The 23,227-nt window shown below is 42.4% G+C and overlaps 1 protein-coding gene across 17 annotated transcripts in view; it reads left to right on the top strand.

Annotated features, from left to right (window-relative positions):
* Positions 1-22,327, top strand: part of LOC126912239 (dynactin subunit 1) — a 54,115-nt gene extending 31,788 nt beyond the window's left edge. For 8 of the 17 annotated variants that reach the window (XM_050703430.1, XM_050703421.1, XM_050703429.1 and 5 more), the window contains 15 exons: positions 404-544; positions 3,643-3,828; positions 4,275-4,406; positions 6,271-6,393; positions 7,292-7,431; positions 8,481-8,605; positions 9,275-9,289; positions 10,750-10,782; positions 11,722-11,760; positions 15,777-15,861; positions 16,729-16,891; positions 17,967-18,086; positions 18,919-19,029; positions 19,496-19,599; positions 20,038-22,327. In XM_050703430.1, the coding sequence (XP_050559387.1) occupies positions 404-544; positions 3,643-3,828; positions 4,275-4,406; positions 6,271-6,393; positions 7,292-7,431; positions 8,481-8,605; positions 9,275-9,289; positions 10,750-10,782; positions 11,722-11,760; positions 15,777-15,861; positions 16,729-16,891; positions 17,967-18,086; positions 18,919-19,029; positions 19,496-19,599; positions 20,038-20,122 (1,602 nt within the window). In that variant the 3' untranslated portion in view covers positions 20,123-22,327. The remainder of the gene's footprint in view (positions 1-403; positions 545-3,642; positions 3,829-4,274; positions 4,407-6,270; positions 6,394-7,291; positions 7,432-8,480; positions 8,606-9,274; positions 9,290-10,749; positions 10,783-11,721; positions 11,761-15,776; positions 15,862-16,728; positions 16,892-17,966; positions 18,087-18,918; positions 19,030-19,495; positions 19,600-20,037) is intronic. The other 9 variants (XM_050703434.1, XM_050703419.1, XM_050703424.1 and 6 more) reach the window with 7 other exon arrangements.
* Positions 22,328-23,227: the final 900 nt, after the last annotated feature.

Below are 23,227 nucleotides of genomic sequence, written 5' to 3'. Positions count from 1 at the left end.
GTATTGAAGAAAAGTGCATAAGACTAAAATAAAGGCTTACTGTCTTATTGTCTTGTTTTAGTGACTTTATAATATCTATAAGTGAGGACTTGTAATTGGCTTTATGTTGTCTATGAAATCTCTCTTTTGTTAAGTTTTTATATAGCTGTAAGTCTTCCATAGTGTAATCTATACTTCTATACTAATATTATAAAGCTGAAGAGTTTGTTTGTTTGATTGTTTGTTTGAACGCGCTAATCTCCAGAACTTCTGGTCCGATTTGAATAATTCTTTTTGTGTTGAATCATCATGCTATGGCCAATAGGAGCCAAGCAGAGCGGGTGAAACCGCGTGGAAGTAGCTAGTAAATAAATAAATAAATAATTAATGACTTTATGATGATATATTATGTCCCCCCCCCCAGCAATCGGACCGCCAACAAGAATTAGGCCTGCTCCACGAGGCAGTCTGCAGCTCCAGCGCCACCCTGCAGCAGCAACTCAAGTCCGTCCGCAGGCGACTGCCGCCCGGAGTGAAGCTGCATGCCGTGCCACTGGATCCTCAGGTATGTTGGTTCAAGTCCGTCCGCAGGCGACTGCCGCCCGGAGTGAAGCTGCATGCCGTGCCACTGGATCCTCAGGTATGTTGGTTCAAGTCCGTCCGCAGGCGACTGCCGCCCGGAGTGAAGCTGCATGCCGTGCCACTGGATCCTCAGGTATGTTGGTTCAAGTCCGTCCGCAGGCGACTGCCGCCCGGAGTGAAGCTGCATGCCGTGCCACTGGATCCTCAGGTATGTTGGTTCAAGTCCGTCCGCAGGCGACTGCCGCCCGGAGTGAAGCTGCATGCCGTGCCACTGGATCCTCAGGTATGTTGGTTCAAGTCCGTCCGCAGGCGACTGCCGCCCGGAGTGAAGCTGCATGCCGTGCCACTGGATCCTCAGGTATGTTGGTTCAAGTCCGTCCGCAGGCGACTGCCGCCCGGAGTGAAGCTGCATGCCGTGCCACTGGATCCTCAGGTATGTTGGTTCAAGTCCGTCCGCAGGCGACTGCCGCCCGGAGTGAAGCTGCATGCCGTGCCACTGGATCCTCAGGTATGTTGGTTCAAGTCCGTCCGCAGGCGACTGCCGCCCGGAGTGAAGCTGCATGCCGTGCCACTGGATCCTCAGGTATGTTGGTTCAAGTCCGTCCGCAGGCGACTGCCGCCCGGAGTGAAGCTGCATGCCGTGCCACTGGATCCTCAGGTATGTTGGTTCAAGTCCGTCCGCAGGCGACTGCCGCCCGGAGTGAAGCTGCATGCCGTGCCACTGGATCCTCAGGTATGTTGGTTCAAGTCCGTCCGCAGGCGACTGCCGCCCGGAGTGAAGCTGCATGCCGTGCCACTGGATCCTCAGGTATGTTGGTTCAAGTCCGTCCGCAGGCGACTGCCGCCCGGAGTGAAGCTGCATGCCGTGCCACTGGATCCTCAGGTATGTTGGTTCAAGTCCGTCCGCAGGCGACTGCCGCCCGGAGTGAAGCTGCATGCCGTGCCACTGGATCCTCAGGTATGTTGGTTCAAGTCCGTCCGCAGGCGACTGCCGCCCGGAGTGAAGCTGCATGCCGTGCCACTGGATCCTCAGGTATGTTGGTTCAAGTCCGTCCGCAGGCGACTGCCGCCCGGAGTGAAGCTGCATGCCGTGCCACTGGATCCTCAGGTATGTTGGTTCAAGTCCGTCCGCAGGCGACTGCCGCCCGGAGTGAAGCTGCATGCCGTGCCACTGGATCCTCAGGTATGTTGGTTCAAGTCCGTCCGCAGGCGACTGCCGCCCGGAGTGAAGCTGCATGCCGTGCCACTGGATCCTCAGGTATGTTGGTTCAAGTCCGTCCGCAGGCGACTGCCGCCCGGAGTGAAGCTGCATGCCGTGCCACTGGATCCTCAGGTATGTTGGTTCAAGTCCGTCCGCAGGCGACTGCCGCCCGGAGTGAAGCTGCATGCCGTGCCACTGGATCCTCAGGTATGTTGGTTCAAGTCCGTCCGCAGGCGACTGCCGCCCGGAGTGAAGCTGCATGCCGTGCCACTGGATCCTCAGGTATGTTGGTTCAAGTCCGTCCGCAGGCGACTGCCGCCCGGAGTGAAGCTGCATGCCGTGCCACTGGATCCTCAGGTATGTTGGTTCAAGTCCGTCCGCAGGCGACTGCCGCCCGGAGTGAAGCTGCATGCCGTGCCACTGGATCCTCAGGTATGTTGGTTCAAGTCCGTCCGCAGGCGACTGCCGCCCGGAGTGAAGCTGCATGCCGTGCCACTGGATCCTCAGGTATGTTGGTTCAAGTCCGTCCGCAGGCGACTGCCGCCCGGAGTGAAGCTGCATGCCGTGCCACTGGATCCTCAGGTATGTTGGTTCAAGTCCGTCCGCAGGCGACTGCCGCCCGGAGTGAAGCTGCATGCCGTGCCACTGGATCCTCAGGTATGTTGGTTCAAGTCCGTCCGCAGGCGACTGCCGCCCGGAGTGAAGCTGCATGCCGTGCCACTGGATCCTCAGGTATGTTGGTTCAAGTCCGTCCGCAGGCGACTGCCGCCCGGAGTGAAGCTGCATGCCGTGCCACTGGATCCTCAGGTATGTTGGTTCAAGTCCGTCCGCAGGCGACTGCCGCCCGGAGTGAAGCTGCATGCCGTGCCACTGGATCCTCAGGTATGTTGGTTCAAGTCCGTCCGCAGGCGACTGCCGCCCGGAGTGAAGCTGCATGCCGTGCCACTGGATCCTCAGGTATGTTGGTTCAAGTCCGTCCGCAGGCGACTGCCGCCCGGAGTGAAGCTGCATGCCGTGCCACTGGATCCTCAGGTATGTTGGTTCAAGTCCGTCCGCAGGCGACTGCCGCCCGGAGTGAAGCTGCATGCCGTGCCACTGGATCCTCAGGTATGGTGGTTCGATAAAGAAAATTAGAGATTAATGGACGACACACACACACACACAACGTCACACCTTTTATCCCCGAAGGGGTAGGCAAAGGTGCACATTACGGCACGTAATGTCGCTATACAATGTACACACACAATGTAAGTCCCATGTAATAGGGGGTGAGCCTATTGCCATATACTGGGCACAATTCCAGACTCCGTGCTACCACCAAGAAATTTTTGAAAATCCGAAAAAAGGCCAGTAGTCCTATGCCCGATCCGGGAATCGAACCCAAGTCCCCATGTCCGACAGTCGCACGTGCGACCACTCGATCAACGAGACAGTCTGAGACACACGACGCAGTGATTGTCGCTGCTACTGTGTGTCGCGGAATGCTGCTCATGAATATGAGCCTCTAGCATGGCTTGAAACTAGTCGAGTTCCTCGTCAGACAGTTACGTGAGTAATAGTCAAATACTCAGACGTTATTCAATTTTAAGACGTTCTCAAATATACATATGTAGTTATGTCTTTACAAAGTCTTTGTAAATGAGAGAGATAAAACGATATTTAAGTACAACTTAGAATTGAGTAGCGTTTCAGTATTCAGACGTAAGCCAATAACATAATAATTAATTTATAGAAGTTATTTTAAAGTCAAAGTCGAAGTCAAATTATTTTTTAGTCAGTAAGTCTGACACTCCCTCTCGCCTCACCCAAGGTGGGAGATATCATTGAATGATTTTGACCCCTCAAAAAAGTATTTACTAATAATAACCCTCTACTTCCAGTTGGTGGAGCGTCTCCGCGGCGAGTGCGCGGGGTCGCTGTGGCGCTGCGCGCGCGCCACGTGGCTGGCGGCGCGCGCGGCCTGCGCCTGCGCAGCCACGGCCGGCGAGCGGGCCGACGGCGCGCCGCTACCGCATGCTACACTACTCACGCTATGGAGCGCCGCCGTCGATAAGATATACCAACAGGTGCGTTTCTTTATACTCATTATGATCCCCCCTCCCCAATCTCCTAATCCTTAACAATTAAATGAGCAGACATATCAGCTGATGGTAAGGAATCAGTGCCGCCTATGGATACCATAAGACTATGCAAGTGCGGCTCGACCGGAGTGATACCACGGCCGAGCAGAAAACCGACGTAAAACAACGCTTGCATTGTGTGAGTGAGGTTACCTGAGGCCCAAATACCCCCCTTTCCCACTCCTCGATTCCCAAACAATCCTTAAATTCCTAACCTAAAGGCTACGCACTTATAACGCCTCTGTTGTTCATAGACGGCGGAAATTGCTTACCATCAGGTGTTTCGTCTTCTTATTTACTGGCTTATACAATGAAAATGTCCATTGTATTTTTCTATTACTTTTATATTTTTCTATATTTCTAACCAATAATAATATAACACTCTCCCACAGGACGACCACGGCCCGGTCCGCACTATAAAGCACTCTCTCGCCGCCGTAGCGACGGACGTGAACAAGTTGGCGACATTCGCGCAAGACAAGGAGTACGACATGATGTCGCTCACCAACGTGCAGTCCGAGAAGGTAAGGGGATCACTCGATCAGTTTCAAGCCACAAGGGGGCTCATAAATATGAGTGAACAAGTTGGCGACGTTCGCGCAAGACAAGGAGTATGACATGATGTCGCTCACCAACGTGCAGTCCGAGAAGGTAAGGGGATCGCTCGATCAGTTTCGAGCCACAAGGGGGCTCATAAATATGAGTGAACAAGTTGGCGACGTTCGCGCAAGACAAGGAGTATGACATGATGTCGCTCACCAACGTGCAGTCCGAGAAGGTAAGGGGATCGCTCGATCAGTTTCGAGCCACAAGGGGGCTCATAAATATGAGTGAACAAGTTGGCGACGTTCGCGCAAGACAAGGAGTATGACATGATGTCGCTCACCAACGTGCAGTCCGAGAAGGTAAGGGGATCGCTCGATCAGTTTCGAGCCACAAGGGGGCTCATAAATATGAGTGAACAAGTTGGCGACGTTCGCGCAAGACAAGGAGTATGACATGATGTCGCTCACCAACGTGCAGTCCGAGAAGGTAAGGGGATCGCTCGATCAGTTTCGAGCCACAAGGGGGCTCATAAATATGAGTGAACAAGTTGGCGACGTTCGCGCAAGACAAGGAGTATGACATGATGTCGCTCACCAACGTGCAGTCCGAGAAGGTAAGGGGATCGCTCGATCAGTTTCGAGCCACAAGGGGGCTCATAAATATGAGTGAACAAGTTGGCGACGTTCGCGCAAGACAAGGAGTACGACATGATGTCGCTCACCAACGTGCAGTCCGAGAAGGTAAGGGGATCACTCGATCAGTTTCGAGCCACAAGGGGGCTCATAAATATGAGTGAACAAGTTGGCGACGTTCGCGCAAGACAAGGAGTACGACATGATGTCGCTCACCAACGTGCAGTCCGAGAAGGTAAGGGGATCGCTCGATCAGTTTCGAGCCACGACGGGGGCTCATAAATATGAGTGAACAAGTTGGCGACGTTCGCGCAAGACAAGGAGTATGACATGATGTCGCTCACCAACGTGCAGTCCGAGAAGGTAAGGGGATCGCTCGATCAGTTTCGAGCCACAAGGGGGCTGATAAATATGAACAATGCACGAAGTAATTAGTCAAAACCGCACATGTCCATAATTTCTTTTAACATCAAATGATGAGTATTTTCGTTAAAACGTTTGTTTAAAATCAATTGTAAAGTATGTGAAATATGTAGTGTTCACCCGTAATAATTATATTAAAACTACACCTCTTACGGCGCATTCCAATAACCTACCGATCGGTAGATTTGCCTACCAGAGGTAGAATTTTGACACATTTTGTATGGAGCTTATGTCAAAATTCTACCTCTGGTAGGCAAATCTACCGATCGGTAGGTTATTGGAATGCGCCGTTAGTTATGTATATATGAACATCACTTAATACATACCACATAGGTATTAGATATTGGCTTGTGTGCGCACGACCTCTCTTATGTGCGGTTGGTTATCGACTGACTATTTAGAACTCTAGAAGTACCCGTCTCTAGGCTGTCACCGAAGATGACGTTGATGTAGAACAGTGTTTCCTAACCTGGGGATAGCCCTCGCAGGGGTACTGGAGCTGCGGACTACCCAGCGGGCTTACCGGGGCTCCGGCTCGAAAGGCAGGAGTAGGAACGGGGTGGTTTTTAGTCAGTAAGAGTCTGACACTCCCTCTCGCCACGCCCAAGGCGGGAGAAGTCATTGGATGATGTTCCCCTCTTAAAAAAGGGGTAGTTCCCATAGTTGTTCACATTTGTAGTGGCATTGAAAAGGTTAGGAACCACTAATGTAGAATATACGAATACTCGCAAGCACTATCTCTCAAACTTGGAAAATTTTGTACTAAAATGTATCCTACACCCCACAGCCGACCCCCCCGGTGGTGATCAGAGCCCAGCTGGTGAAGAAGCAGCTGGAGGAGACCAAGAGCCTCACCATCAAGCTGGAGAACAAGGAGGCTGACATCAGGGAGCTCCGGAAGGCTCTCAAGGTGAGATATCGTATTCATTCTTCGGCAAATATACTAGGCTAGGCTAGCTACTGTCAGATGGGGCCCAGTAGGGCTGATGCCTGATCCGGAGCTGCGGACTACCTAGCGGGTTTACCGGGGCTCCGGCTCGAAAAGCAGGAGTAGGAACGGGGTGGTTTTTAGTCAGTAAGAGTCTGACACTCCCTCTCGCCTCGCCCAAGGCGGGAGAAAAATTCGATGATTTTCCCCCCTCAAAAAAAAGTCATCTTCATTCTTCATCAATAATAGCTGCTTTTGGTTTTACCCGCTCTATTCAGTTCCTATTGATTCGTATTGCGTGGATATTTATTGTAGTAAATGATATTTTAATTATTATGTTATCGGCTTACTCACGTAACTGTTTGACGAACAACTCGACTAGTTTCAAGCCAAGCTAGAGTCAGTAGCAGTGCGACAGTCGCCGCGGAGCCTCTAGCATGGCTTGAAACTACTCGAGTTTCTCGTCAAACAGTTACGTGTAAGATATCATCTTCATTTCATCACCATAAATAGGTGTATGGAATGAACTTAATGGTATTGAGTTTCACCAACTAACTAACCAACCAAGGGGCAAGGGGCTCGAATCTCGGTCGGCCAAAGTAATGCTGGACATATTTTGGCCTTTCGAAAATTTCTCAGTAGTAGCACGAAGTATACAATAGTGCCAATTTCACTGTAGTGGGATGTGGAGTCTGGAATTGTGCCCAGTATATGGCAATAGGCTCACCCCTATTACATGGGACTTATAACACAAATGGTAAAAAGTGGGTGTACATTGTATAGCGGCATTACGTGCCGTAATGTGCACTTCTGCCCACCCCTTCGGGGATAAGTGTCGCGACGAATTTAAAATAATGTGTGTTTATATTTGAAATCCCAGGCGAAACAAGAAGAGCTATCAGAGATGACGATACGCCGCGAGTTGGGCGAGAGGAAGTTGTCCACGGCTGCGAGAGACGCCGAGCTCAGGGCTGAACAGCTGCAGCGCAGGCTCGAGGATGCTCACAACCAGCTTAAGAGGTCAGTCAGTCATACCCAGAGCGAGAGATACGGTGGGGGATTTATATTGCGGAACCCCAACGACCTTTAAATTCCTAACTTCCAAAATGCCGGTAACGCATTTGTAACCCCAGGTGTTTCGGTTGTCCAGAGATATATTATCTGATGGTAAGCAATCAGCGCTACCCATAGATCATAAGACTACTGGTAACGCACTTGCCGCAGCAACCCCTGGTGTTTCGGTTGTCCAGAGATATATTTGAGAGATATACCTGATGGTAAGCAATCAGCGCCGCCCATGGGTACCAAAAGACTACGCTAGTATGGGAGAGCCATGCTTCGACACTGCTAGGCCGGCTCGACTGGGGTGATACCACGGCTGAGCTGGCCCACCAGCGGCAGAAAACAGACGTGAAACAATGCTTGCGTTGTGTAAGTGGGGTTATCGGAGGTCCAATTACCCCCTTCCTAATCTTTCCAATCCCCCACTTTACCGTTCTTCCCAATCCCCGTTTCCCCAAACAATCCTCAAATGCTAACCACCCCAAAAGGCTAGCAACGTACTTGCAACGACTCTGGTGTTTCATGTATCCATGGGCGGCGGCGATTGCTTACCATCAAGTGATACGTCTGCTCCTTTACCGACTTATACCATAAAAATTAGATAGACAGAGATGATAGATATATGCCATCGAAGACGAAAACATATTTTTTTAATCTCATGTTTTTTTCAATCTTATTTTATTTTATTTAGGGGTTTTTATCTAAGATATGACAACCCCATCATATCCTTTCACAAAGTGGCAACTCTTTTACAATATTATTCTGCTTAATTATACTTAATATCTATTCATCTATATGACTATACTATTACTATCTTATTTATATATATAAGTTAACATCTTATCAATTGACACCTTCTTACTTACTATTAAAACAAGGAATGTGAATTAATCACTCGTAAAAAAAGTAATTGTGAGTCAGTGATTGTTTATTAACTCACAAAACCTTCTAGTCGACTCCGAACATGGCGCAGATAAAATTGTTTGTAATCTCATGTCCATTTACAGGAAAGAGAAAGAGTTCGAAGAGACAATGGACCATTTGCAGCAAGACATCGACTCGCTAGAGACCGAGCGGGGAGCGCTCAGGGAGAAACTCAAGTTGTACGCCAAGAGGGGGGGCACTCACCACGGTATGTACTTAGTCATTACTATAATATATATTATGTCTAACTCATAATTATTTATTACAAAAAATATAAGGTTTGTTGGGGGATTAGGGATTGGGAAGATTGAGAAGGGGGGGGGGGATTGGGCCTCCGGTAACCTCTCAAAGTTATTTATTTCAAAGAATTTAAGGTTTGTTGGGGGATTGGGGATTGGGAAGATTGAGAGGGAGGGGGGGGGGGGGTGATTGGGCCTCCGGTAACCTCTCAAAGTTATTTATTTCAAAGAATTTAAGGTTTGTTGGGGATTGGGAAGATTGAGAGGGGGGGAGGGTAATTGGGCCTCCGGTAACCTCTCAAAGTTATTTATTTCAAAGAATTTAAGGTTTGTTGGGGATTGGGAAGATTTTGAAAGGGGGGTAATTGAATTGGGCCTCCGGTAACCTCACTCACACAACGCAAGCGTTGTTTCACGTCGGTTTTCGGTAAGGCCGTGGTATCACTCCGGTCGAGCCGGCCCATTCGTGCCGAAGCATAAGTCTGTTTTATAATAAGTGTAATTAATATTTGTTAAATAATATAAGTAAAGAATTTGTAATAATGATAAGATTTAATAGGAATACATTATAATTTTATTATAAAATTCGTGAGACATACTTTTTAATTTTTAATTAAAAATATTATGTTTCGTTTTAGACTTGGCGTTTTTGAGTAAGTTCAGTTTGTTGTCTGTTAAATGCTGGTTGTGAATGGAATAAATATAAACACAAATAATATAATAATAACTATCGTGAGACATACTAAATTTACTAAAAAATCACGGTTTACATCAACAGCTTATAAGTGGCCACTGCTGACCAAAGGCCTCCTCTCACACGGAGAAGGTTTGAACATTAATCACCACGCTTGCTCAATGCGGGTTGGCGATTTCATACTTATAAAATGAGAAATTATAAGCCCAGGCCCAGTACATATAACATGGAAAATGTCACATTGGTAATTACACTTGGTAGGTTTCAAAACCACTCTCATGCATGAGAAGTGAGCGCCTTAAACATCCGGTTTACTCACATACATTAATGGAGAAAAGCTCGCAAGACGTTGTCGCATCTGCGTACCCTGCTCAAAGTGAAAGTCCAAATTATTTATTTCAAATAGACCAGGAAGGCACTTTTGAACGTCAAAGCAAATATAATAATGTTAAAAATGACTGTCTGTCGGTCAGTCCTCTAGTAAAGCTAGTTTATGTTTAGCGTTGCAGAAATTCCATTCACAACTATTTTCAAAATAATACATAATAATAAGAATAACGCTTTGAATGCAGAGTTTTAAAAAATAATAACTGAATGTTTTGGATTGTATTAACAGGCCTTGTTATTTAATTTTGTATATCTTTTTATAAAACTTAGTTAATGATGTGGTGTGTCAAGATAATCGATTGAACTCGATAGCATTCTCGACCGTCATTGGTTAAGATTATTCTCACCACTAATGACATGGTCGACCGCGATCGAGTTCACTTCACTAGATCTTTCGAATCTTCACTAGATCTTTCGAATTGAAAGTTACAGTGCAGCCTAGTTGCTTCGGGTTCGATTCCTGATACTAACAAAATTGTATAATCTTATTATAACTTTCGTGAGACATACTAAATTAATTATTATGTTATCGGCTTACTCACGTAACTGTTTGACGAGGAACTCGACTAGTTTAGTTAGTTCAGTAGCAGCGCGACAATCGCCGCGTCGTGTGTCGCGGAATGCTGCTCATGAATATAAGCCTCTTTTAATAGAGTTGCTTTGCTCTTTGTAATACAGTACCCCGTCAAACAGTTACGTGAGAAAACCGATAATTTGATAATTAACAAAATTGTATTTCAGTTTTCTATGATAACCTAGTTTTACGGTAAATGTGATAATATTAATACATACATAGAGTAACTAGTCAGTAAGTACCGTATGTTCAAATACTTAAACGCTTCTCATTTTTGAAATTTTCTACGTGGGTAAGCCGATAACATAATTAATTTAGTTTGTCCCACAAAAATTATAATAACATTGAGTAGCGTTTTAAGTATTTGGGCGTAACTAGTAACTTTAGTATAAAAACAACTACTCCTGTCTACCCCCTTTTCAATGTGACGTCATGTAACATATTTTTGTGTGGTTCAGCGCTGACGCCGCCGCCAGTCCGAGAATACTCCAGTAAGATACACGCTTCGATTCCCGTGCATGCATTCCCTTTGCAAAATACAATCGTTTTTTAATACTTTGATATTTTCACTCTAGACTAGAGGGTAGCAATAATCGTACGCAACGCCATCTACGAGGCGTTATTGTGTACGGAACAATGATTTATTGATTATTAGGAGTTTAATGATTTTAATACACGGTCTCAGCAACCTTTCTTAAGTTTTAAGGAGCCCTTAAGTTAAGATAGGTGATACTTAATAAGATTTTGGTATCCAACCTATAAGTCGTACTTAAAGGTGAAAACGAATTTAGGGTAGTTTAGGTGCTCTCTAAGTATGGCCAGATGCAGAAAATAATATTTCTGGACACGCCGATTTTTATGTTTTTTTTTTAAAGAAAACTCTACAAAGAGATGAGTGGAAGGAGGGTAGGGAGGCCTTTGCCCTGCAGTGGGACGACCATGACTGAAAAAAAAAATGCTTTATTTTTATAATTCAATATTTAAAAAAATATAGTGTTTGATAAGTTTGACTGCCAATAGAAAACTGTTGAAGGCAAATCCTCCGCTAATATCGGTCACCGGTGACCACCACGGCGTTCAATGTGTGAAAGTATAGTAAAGAAGAAATAAATAGATTATAAATAATACGGTTCCTACTAGTCAAATTCAATAATTTTATCGAAATGTAAAAAACGTGACTTTTCTCTGAATTTTGTAGGAGATCACAATTTATGACGTCATACCTTATTTTGCATCAAATAGCATACTTACTTTTCTAAAATTAACTAGAAAAATTAAATAAATAAGTTTATCGTCAATTTGATGAATAAAAGTACGATTATTTTGGTATATTTTATTATGTATATTGAAACGTCAAAACAATTTATTTTTTACCAATTGGCAATACATGTTTGTTTTCAAAATTTTTAATTGAATACAATATATTTTAGCTTTACCAACGCCGGTTGCTGCTCCAAAAGAGACTACCCGTAAGAGAAATGTACCTTAGCATGGGCTTAAATTATACAGACTTACTGGTGAGATACGTTCAATATTTGAGGACGTTTATTATTTATTTATTTTTTAAACGTTGCCCCACATTAGCATTTTCTCCTGTGTCGTGGGTACGTTTACAAACATACAAGTTCACATACACATTACACCCAGACCCGAAACAACAATCTGTGGATCACACAAAGAGTTGTTCCGTGCGGGAATCGAACCCGCGACACGTTGCACGGCAGCCAGTTGCCCAGCCACCGCGCCAACCGTGCAGTCAAACGTGCAACTACGTTATAGTATGCGAACATATATCAAGAAATAAAATAACATAAAAATTAAATATTAAATAACTTCTTAGTAAACTTCGTACACAGTACACCGAGAGTCCAGTATTTATTTATTTAACTGCGGAATACTTGGACACCGCGCGGACGCACGGGTCGCGCAGCGCGCTATCAACACAGAATACATAGGTACACTGTACAGCTGTTGCCTACCTACATCGAGACTTATTCAAATTTCACTTATTTTTAGAGACATTTCGATAAAAAATTAAGTACCAATTTTTTTTTTATACCAAGTTAACGAGAATCGAGTACCGAGTACTCTCTATAAGTATTGAACGTATCTCACCAGTCATACGGTATTATTTTACGTTTTTTTCAGTTATTATCCTATGTTCTAGTGTTAGGTCTCATATTTTTGAGTCTGAATCTAGAATCATGACACTAATGTCATAATTAATTTTCTTAATATGTACGGTTGAAATTTATAACCGATTTTAATTCGAAATTTTTGGATCAACTGTCGAGTGATCGCAAGTGCGACCGAACAAGAGGTCAAAGTATGAGGAGAGAGAGAGGCAAAGACTTTTTTTCGGTTTTTCGAAAATTTCTCAGTAGTTGCACGGAGTCTGGAATTGTGCCCGGTATATGGCAATACCCCCTATTACATGGGACTTATAACACAAATGATGAAAAGTGGATGTACATTGTATAGCGGCATTACGTGCGTAATGTGCACCTCTGCCTACTCTGAGAATAAAAGGTGTGACGTTGTATAGAATGTCTATCAAAATCCATCCAGATATTTTGGATTAAGATCGGTTAGTTAATTTCAGCCTAATGCCCGGTTTACATTATTCCAGTCCAGCGATCCAGTCCAGTACTGGATTGCTTACTGGACTGGATCTGTTACGTCTACATTATTCCAGTTATTTAGAAGCCGTTGAAGTGTGAACACTACAGTGACAATGATTTCAAGAAGTGATCAGTTTCGAAAATGTTTTAAACGTGCTCAATCACTCTTGCTACAAGAAGTTATTAATGAGGTTGATAAGGAACTAAAAAAAGGAACGGATTTGGGTGAGAAATTGGATCAGCGAAATCAGAATCAGTTTGGCGCATAGCTTTGTTTTTATAATTTTCTGATGTTATGTCCCATAAACACGGATTATCTCTGTATATAGAGACAAACTTTATAGTTTCGTCTTCAGATAACTTCTTCACCATTGTTAAATCCTTTTTCTTCGCAAAAAAGTCCGCAAAAACAACCAACACGTGTGTACTTCGTCAGCACTGGAATGGCACTGGATTGGCCGTCTACATTATTCCAGTTGCACTGGATTGATCGCACTGGACCGAAAAGTAGACCGCGAATCCAGTTACTGGACTGGAATGCTTACTGGATTCAGTTCATTCCAGTGCCGGTTTACATTTTTCCAGTAACCATCCAGTACTGGACTGGATCGCTGGACTGGAATAATGTAAACCGGGCATTAAATTGGCTTGGATTACTTTATTTTTAATTCATTATTAATATAGGGTGACTGGTAATTAGTGAACGATATTCAAACACGTGATTGTACTCATGATTACAAACAACTTTCTCAAAGAAACTTTATTATAATAAAACAACGAAATTTCATTAGCACGCGGGCGGCGTAAACTTCCAAAATACCTACTGGTCTTTCTTAAAACACGCGTGCGCGAAATTTTGTTGTTTTTTTATTGTGATAAAAATAAAACTAATGAGTATACAAAGCAAGTATCTTTGGGAAAGTTGTTTGTAATCATGAGTACAATCACGTGTTTAAATATCGTTCACTAATTACCAGTCACCCTATATATCAAAATTGTCAGTAACAGCACGGAGTCTGTCATTCATTACTTAATCAATGTGAGGTCTATCGTTCAATTCCCAGGTCGGGTAAAAACCTAAAAAACTTCTATTCTTCTAATAATTTTAACAAAAAACTCAAAATAATCTTTACTGAACTAACGAATGATTCAGATTCAAAAATGTTTTTTGAAAATTTTCTTTGTTTTTATGTAAAGGGAATGCGTTATCATGCTTCGATGATTTACTTCAATGTGACTAACTGTCGCACTCAGAGACATTTAATGATTACTTAAACTATTCCTTAGTAACGATTTTGTATCGAAAACCATTGCTGAGGACTGGGTAAAGTAACCATTAAATGACTCTGAGTACGGCGATAATTGTTTTTTTTTTATTTTTTTTTCATTAATATTTTTTTTAATTGACGTGTCTAATGGTTTTTGCATGATCGTGTATGGATGTTGTCTCATATTTTTTACATAGGTACATGAGCTGATTGGCGTTGCGCAAATTTTTATTTTACGCCTATACAGTATGGAAAAACCTCTTATGACTTAATTTAAACCACATATTTGTTATCATCTTGGCTGGCGATATACGAAAAATGAACGAAATAGGCCCAGTAGGTAAGCCAAAAAGTGCATTATTCTCTTTGAGCTAATTTGAACACTCTTTACAAATACGGCATTATAACAACCGCGCCACATGTCGCCGCATTTTCGTAAATCGTCAGCCAAGATGATAACAAATATGTGGTTTAAGTTAAGTCATAAGAGCTTTCCTCAAACGGTATAAACATAATACTTAATTTTAAAAGATGCGCAATAGTATTTCAGTTTGCGCAGTTACTATATGTTTTTGCGCAAAAACTAGAAGTTAGCGCAACGTCAAATCATCTCAATGCGCCTCAGCTTTATTTTACTTTTAACAATAATTGACCAAACTCAAGCTTTTCATTCAACTACATGAATGCTGACCAGTGTATTAAAACCCATACATTTCTGTAATGGAAGATCGACCAATTAATTGTTTAAGAATATTTCTTTATTTTGTCAGAAAAGATAGGTGGACGTAGGGGTATCTTCAAAGCCCGAGTGAATAGGTTGCTTATGGGCAGACGTGCTTCATCGTAGACCGCATCATCTCTTACCATCAGGCGAGATAGCGGCCAAACGTCGGCCCATTTAATATATAAAAAAATGGGCTTTTTTTAGGCGGAAAATCATCCGTTGACTTCTCCCGCCCTGGGCGAGGCGAGAGGGAGTGTCAGACTCTTACTGACTAAAAACCACCTCGTTCCTACTTTTACCCACGGGTCTGGTTCTGGTCGGGCAGCGAGCTACTCTTGATCGCCCGTCCAGATTCATTGGGCTGGAAGTCACATAATTAGAAATACCTTTAATCAATTTTTCACTTTATTACGATAGTATAACATTGATTTTCGTTTTTTAAAAGTCTATTTCGTTTTTTAATACTTGTGTCGTGGGTGTGTTTTACAAACATAAAAGTTCACTTACACATGACATCCAGACCAGAAACAATAATTTTTGGATCACACAAAGAGTTGCTTCGTGCGGGAGTCGAACCCGCTACACTATGCGCGCAATCCAAATAGGTTAAAGGCATCACGACTTACCGCCGTACTCAGACACATTCAATGGTTACTTAACCCAGTCTTTAGCAATAGTTTTCGATAAAAATTCGTTACTAAGAAACAGTTTAAGTAATCATTAAATGTATCTGAGAACCTACGACTTAATAAAATAATATGTATCTGATTGTTAGCGTAATATTCTCCACCTAAAATGGTCGATCTTCCATCAGCATTTTAATCATCATCCTATCTTCTAGAATACTCTCTAATGTATGGTCTGTGATACAGAGGAGACGCCGGTGAAGGTGACTGCCGGCATCGCCGCCGGAGAGGTCAATGAGGCGCTGCAGCATCAGATCAAGGTGTTGAGCTGGTGAGTTCTGGAGTAATTCAATATACCAGTATATGGCAATAGGCTCACCCCCTATTACATGGGACTTAAAACACAAATGGTGAAAAGTCGGTAGACATTGTAAAGTATACCCACTTTTCATTACAGTGTCATTACGTACTTTAATGTGCACCTCTGCCTTCCCAACAATTCGGGGATAAAAGGCGTTATGTTGCGTTTAATTCAATATACATACGTATTACATGGGACTTGTAACGTCTCGCGCTCCCCGTAAAGTGTCACGCATTATGTTAAAGGGAAATCCAGTTATGACATCTCCTCTTTGTATTTGCTTCATGGTAAGGATGACCATCCGCAAAACCAGAGTGAATCATAGGTCATTCGAAAGTGATTACACTTGTTTCTTAATTATTTTTTATGGTATAAACCGGTAAAAGAGCAGATATCACCTGATGGTAAGCAATCGCCGTCGCCCATGGACACCCGAAACACCAGAGGCATTACAAGTCGGCCTTTTGGGTGTTAGGAATTTAAAGGTTGTTGGGGAATCGGAAATTGGGAAGATTGGGAAGGGGGTAATTAGGCCTCCGGTAACCTCACTCGCCTAACGCAAGGGTTGTTTCACGTCGGTTTTCAAAATGGGCCGTGGTCGAGCTATGGCTCTCCCACACTACGTACTAAAATATAAATATCACATTAGTTCCAAAATACTACAGGCAAAATGCTATTTTATCCTAATAGCAATTTTGTGTATGCATGTTGACAATGTTTGAAAAAACCAAAAATATATGGAATGCCAAATTTAAAATTATTTCAACAATAACAACACAGTTTTAAATACATACATAATATCTTCATTAAACAAACTATCTTTAAAAAAAACAACAGGACAGTGGAACGCGAGCGCGCGGCCCGTGTCTCCGCGTGTCGCAAGGCGGAGCGCGCCGCACTGCGGGCGCTGCGGCCCTTGGAGCACCCGGCGTCGCCCGCCGCCGCCGCCCGCCGGCAGGCCGCCGCGCAACTTGAGAGGGACCTGGCCAAGTTGCAGACCGTAAGCTTAACGTCCAAATACTGAAAAGCTACTCGATTTTAAGTACTTAAAGGTCACCACCTAACCTCCTGTCATACCCTGTCGACGGGCAGGAGTCTCCTGGTACCTCGCACGCTTATATCTTTATTATATATATTATATATATAAAAATAAGTCGGGTTTTCCAGATTCCTGACGCTATAACTCCAGAACACATGAACCGATTAAAATCCGAGGTTTGTTGGCTCCGAAAAATTCAAGTGAAAAGCCAGAAAACCGGGAAAGTCATTGGTGGCGAAACGGAGTTCGCCGGGTTAGCTAGTATGTATATATAATTCTTCTGTAAGTGTGTATGTCACTGAACTTCTCTTAAACGACTGGACCGATTTTGATGAAATTTTTTGTGTGTGTTCAAGGGGATCTGAGAATGGTTTAGATTCACAATTTTGTCCGCTGGACAATGTGTTTTTAATAAATTTTTAATTTATTAGTAGTTATTGATTTTGCAATGTTTTACAGTGGATCTGAAAAATTTACAAATTAAAGACGTGCAGACAGGACAACGTCTGTCGGGTCCGCTAGTTTACATATAAATTAGTCTGTTATAACCCCAGACATTTCCACAGTTTTCGTTGCCATTTTGTAGTAGAGGTTCTTTGATGACAAATATTTTAGAAATCATTGATTTATACGTACCTAACTACTGATATTTTATAAATTATACCTACTATTTTAATTCATTACCATTAAATATATACACAATTTAAATATCGTGCTATCACTGTAATTTACAAAGAATTTGTAGAGATAGAACTATTGGGAGAGCGTCTTAAAATTGAGTGACGTTTGAGTATTAAATAAATAAAGTAATAGTGTATATTAAATAAACTAGAAAAGCTTTTCTCCATAAATTTACGCGAGTATACCGTGATTTTTTGTAATAACTGGGCTTTTTCGGTTTTTCGAAAATTTCTCAGTTTGGAATTGTGCCTAGTATATGGCAATAGGCTCACCCCCTATTACATGACACTAACACAAATGGTGAAATGTGGGTGTACTATAAAAACAATCTAAATTAATGTCTCTTAATCCCCAGGAATGGACAATGTTCGTGGCTCGGTCAGGGCTGGTGAAGTTCCCGTCGGAGCCGGGCCAGTATGCCCACGCCCTGCAGCTACACAAGGATAAACAGAGAGAGATTAGGAGGCAACTCGAGGTATGTTGGCATTTTCGCGGTGGCTAGAGGGCGCTGGGAGCGGAAATTGTCTACTCTGTAAAAAGATATAAGTTTTTAAACTGCCATGGTCACTGACACTATTATTAAACTTATAACGGGATATTTACCATGTTTTATTTACCAAACTCGCTAAAATGAATAAACATGGTAAATATCCCGTTATAAGTTCTGTAAAATGTTTTATTTAATGGGATTTTTTTTATTGTTATGATTTCTTTATTATTTATTTACATATACATACAGTATAAAGTATAAAATATATGGTATAAGCCGGTAAACGCACAGACGGATCACCTGATGGTAAGCAATTGCCACCGCTCATGGACAGCTAAAACACCAGAGGCGTTACAAGTGCATTGTCGGGTCCGCTTTTTTATTAGGAAATTAAGGTTGTTGGGGAATCGGGGATTGGTAAGATGGGATGGCTCGTTGCAGGGCTCCGGTAAGTTCCCGTCGGAGCCGGGCCAACGCAAGCGTTGTTTGACGTCGGTTTTCTGCTCGGCCTTGGTATCACTCTGGTTGAGCCGGCCCATGTGCCGAAGCATGACTCTTGCACACTTAATTAAATTAGTTTTGGGTGCAATGTTATATTATGCAAGTATTATACATATAAACCATTCTCTTGAATCACTATCTACGGTCTACGCTGTAAGTCCGTGACTATGCTGTTTTATTTGAAATTTTAAGAAGTATGTAAGATCGCACAAAGTTTCGTTAGTAAACAGTAGATCGTATGTCTAATCAAGTTGGCCACCCCTGTTTTATACTATGTAGTGATATTAATATTGCATGTATGTTTGTTCGTCCACAGACTCGTCTCGCGTCCCTGCAGGCGGAGGTGCGCCAGCAGTTGCTGCTGCACCGCCCGTGGCGCTGCGTCGAGGCGGACTTCGCTGAGTTCCCGGCGCCTGAGTTGGCTGCGGTAAGCTTAAAACTCTAAATAATTCATTTTAAATATACTCCCGGTCTATTTGAACGTTAAAGCAAATATAATAACCAATACAAATATCGGCAGTTGAAAGGCTATTTGATCTATGCGACATTTTTTTACAATATTGCTTTATTTTATCATTTAATGGAGAAAAAATCAGAGTCTGGAATTGTGCCCAGGCAATAGGCTCACCCCCTATTACATGGGACTTATAACACTAATGACGAAAAGTGGGTGTACATTGTATAGCGGCATTACGTGTCGTAATGCGCTTCGTGAATAAAAGGCGAAGACGTTGCATTAAAAAAAGGTCTGTCGGTCAGTCCTCTAGTTGCTCGTTCCAAAGTGTAGATTCCTATGGAGAAGAACGAGCAAGAAACTCCATAGGTTACTCCTTACTCTTTTCCATATAATTTATAATTTTAAATTATTATTATAATTTTACCTTTCTAAACAGGTGCTATCGTCGAAGTCGGTAGACGTAGGCACCATAAAGTACCCGGCGCCCTCTACCGGACAGACTGAGGACACCATATTCGTCACTCCTGCGCAGCTCGCCAAGTAAGTACCTAATTACTATCTAACTTGATACGTTTGGAAGACAAGGAAATATTGGGAAGGGGGTAATTGGGCCTCTGTTAACCTCACTCACACAACGAAACACTACGCAAGCGTTGTTTCACGTCGGTTTTCTGTGAGGCCGTGGTATCACTCCGGTCGAACAGTGCTCAAACTCGATGAGACCCGCTTACTAGCCCCTTCCCATAACCTTGAATTGACGAATGAAGCGGGGTGGTAGGCAGTGTAACAAAAATTACTTACACCTACTAAAAAATCCTATACCTCGAGAGAGGGTAGGTCTCTCGATAACTGATTTTACACCTACTGTTGTCTCTCTTCATCACCCTAAGGTTGATTGTCAGAGAATTGTATGATTCTACATAAAGTGTAAAATAAATAAAGAAAATAAATAACAAATTTTAATTTCTTCCCCAACAGATTACGCGAACTGGTAACCGAACTCCAGTCGGACGATGTGAAGCTCGAACTCCTACCACTGGACAACACCGTCTGTGCAGCTTAAAGTAAAGAGGGGGAGGGGGTGAATAGCATTCAAAGGGTGAATAGACACAGGAGTGGGGTGAATAGATGTTAGAACATTTTCCCAACATTTTTTTTTTCTTGAATGGCAACTGAGTCTCCAATATGGTGTTGTCAACTATACTGCCAATGCAATATTAATACTACGACACACCGTCATATTTTGCAATTATTTTCATTAAGGAATTTGGAAAGACAATTAATCACCTTATGCGAAAAATGAGTTAGGAGGGAGTTTTTCCCAACATTTATTCACCCCTCTTCTGTATCTATTCACCCCTTGAATTCTATTCACCCCCTTTTACGGTAGTTTGGAAAAAGCATAATGATAGAGTGAGATAGCGATATGTGTGAGCGAGATGCAGTTATACATTGTTAATAAGTAGTCTATGATTGTTTATTTTAGTGAAATAAAGTATAAAAAGGCAATGTTTTGGAAATTAAGTATTTATTTTTTTGTTTATGAGTTGTAGCTGCTAGGGATTTGAGGTTCGATTCTTGACAAATATAGTATTATTTTTTCGTTTTGACATTTATTTTCAGGATTGGCAATTGATAGATTGGAAAAAATTGTTGTACATGATATTTCGGGTTCGATTCCTGTTAGGCTATTCTGTTATTGTCAATTCGAAGCTTTGGAAGTGAATTCGATCAATGACGAGCAAGAATTGTGTTTATAATATACCTAAATCCTTCTCCTAAGTCTGAAATATACTAAACTGAAATCGGTATCAAAATCGCTTCAGCCAAACCCGAGATAATCGCGCACAAACATACATACTTACATACAGGTCAAACTGAGAGCCTCCCTTTTTTCAAGTCGGTTAAAAATGTATTAGGAGATGTCATTTCAATAATATGTGCACCTCTGCCTGCTCCCTCGGGGAATATAAGGCATGATGTTATTTTATATATTTGGTTTATGTATCTCAGTTAATCCCGTAAGAGATTAATATCAGATGATACTGTTGTAATAAATAAATAAATTTAGAATATGTTATACGAATTATTATAATAAACAGGGGGCCTACTCTAATTCAACGAAAAACGAAGTTTCGTCCGGAACTTCGCAAATTGCATACTACAATTCTGTTTATTGCGAACTACTAACTATGTGAACAAAAATGAACGGATGAAATGAAATTTATCTATTAATACGTGATGCAAAAACTTTGGACCCCTTTTTACGAAAATTGCGCGGACGTAGGAGCATAAAATTTGGTACACTTATAGTTTATGTGTAGGAGAAGTCCAGAACGCTAATATTTTTCAAAAATAATGCTTATAAAGTACATTAAATCAATAAATAAAACATTACACACACTACCATGCATAATATCTGATCGTATTTGACAAAACGTCAAAATCATATGAATAGTGTTTTCCTGTTCATGATGCGCCGGAATATATTAATTTGAATTTTACAAAACTAATAGCAATTCGTTAAATAAAAATTATCCTTGAACGTATGTTAAGTGGTATTGTAAATTAAATCGTATATAGTCGAATTTCGACCACTAGGCGACCACTAGTTAAAAATAAAACGTTAATTCTATTAGTAAATCAATAAAACCTACGGCCGAAGATTAAACGAAACTTCGGATTCGAGAACCGGAGTAGGCCCCGCAGCTTCGAGTGAATTAAGGAATTTGTAACTTCATTTTCTAATAGTAAAAGTAACCTAATTTACTTCTTCCCATCAAAATCGGTCTAGCTATTTTTGAGATAAATCTGAACAAACAGACAGAAAAAAAAAAATTAAAGAAACTGCCAAACAAGACGTCTCGGGTTCGATTCCCGGGTCGGGTAATGTATTACTGGGCTTCTTTCAGTTTTTCGAAAAATTTTCAGTTATAGCACGGAGTCTGGAATTGTGTCCAGTATATGGCAATAGACTCACCCCCTATTACATGGGACTTATAACACAAATGGTTGAAAGTGGGTGTACATTGTATAGCGGCATTACGTGCCGTATTACGTGCCGTGTGCACCTCTGCCTACCCCTTCGGGGATAAAAGGCGTGACGTTGTTGTCTTCATCCCTATTCTATTTACTATGTTAGCTAGTTTGCTGCTTATACTAATATTGTTGCATGCTTGTATATGTATATAAGGAATATGTTCACGTACTTATTGAGTAAATATTAATTATTATAAATTAATAAATAAAAATATCATTATTTATTGAATTTTGTGTTTTATTTTTATCGTATAAGCCGGTAAACGAGCAGACGTATCATCTGATGGTAAGCAATCGCCGCCGCTCATGGACGCTTGAAACACCAGAAGCGTTACAAGTGCGTTGCCGGCCTTTTGGGCGTTAGGAATTTAAGGGTTGTTGGGAAATCGGGGATCGGGAAATTTTGAAGGGGGGAATTGGGCCTCCGGTAACCTCACTCACACAACGCAAGCGTTGTTTCACGTCGGTTCTCTGCTCGGCCGTGGTATCACTCCGGTCGAGCCGGCCCAGCAGTGCCGAAGCATGGCTCTCCTATACTCACCTACGTGAGTAAGCCGATACCTTAATAATTAATTTATCTCAGATTTTATGTATAATCCTATTATCATCTATTCATCGAAATCAAGAGTAAAAATATCAAAGAGAAATTGTATCGATTCAATTTAACTGACAAACGAACTCTAAGGATGCTTTTCCACCAGAGATGTGCTATGTAGCTTTGCTACGAAGATGTAATGAAATAGCTAAGTTATGAAACTATGTGACCGTTACCATTGATACTCAGCTATGTAGCTGTGCGAGGAAGAGGCGCAACTCGAGTATGCAATGTATCGATAGTAGGGAAGCCATCCATATCACACATCTTTCCATATAAAAAAAAAACATAAACTTAGCGCAGTCCGTTTCCACCAATGCTAACTCATATCCGGAGCTGCGGACTACCTAGCGGGTTTACCGGGGCTCCGGCTCGAAAAGAAGGAGTAGGAACGGGGTGGTTTTTTGTCAGTAAGAGTCGGACACTGCCTCCCGCTTCGCCCAAGGCAGGAGAAGTCATAGGATGATTTGCCACCATCAAAAAAAAAAACTATAAAACAAAGCTATGAGTAGGTACTAATGAATATGATTGGTG

The sequence above is a fragment of the Spodoptera frugiperda genome, chromosome 24 (genome assembly GCF_023101765.2).
Source record: "Spodoptera frugiperda isolate SF20-4 chromosome 24, AGI-APGP_CSIRO_Sfru_2.0, whole genome shotgun sequence".
Classification (NCBI taxonomy): Eukaryota; Metazoa; Arthropoda; class Insecta; order Lepidoptera; family Noctuidae; genus Spodoptera; species Spodoptera frugiperda.
This window is presented reverse-complemented; position numbering and strand designations above follow the sequence as displayed.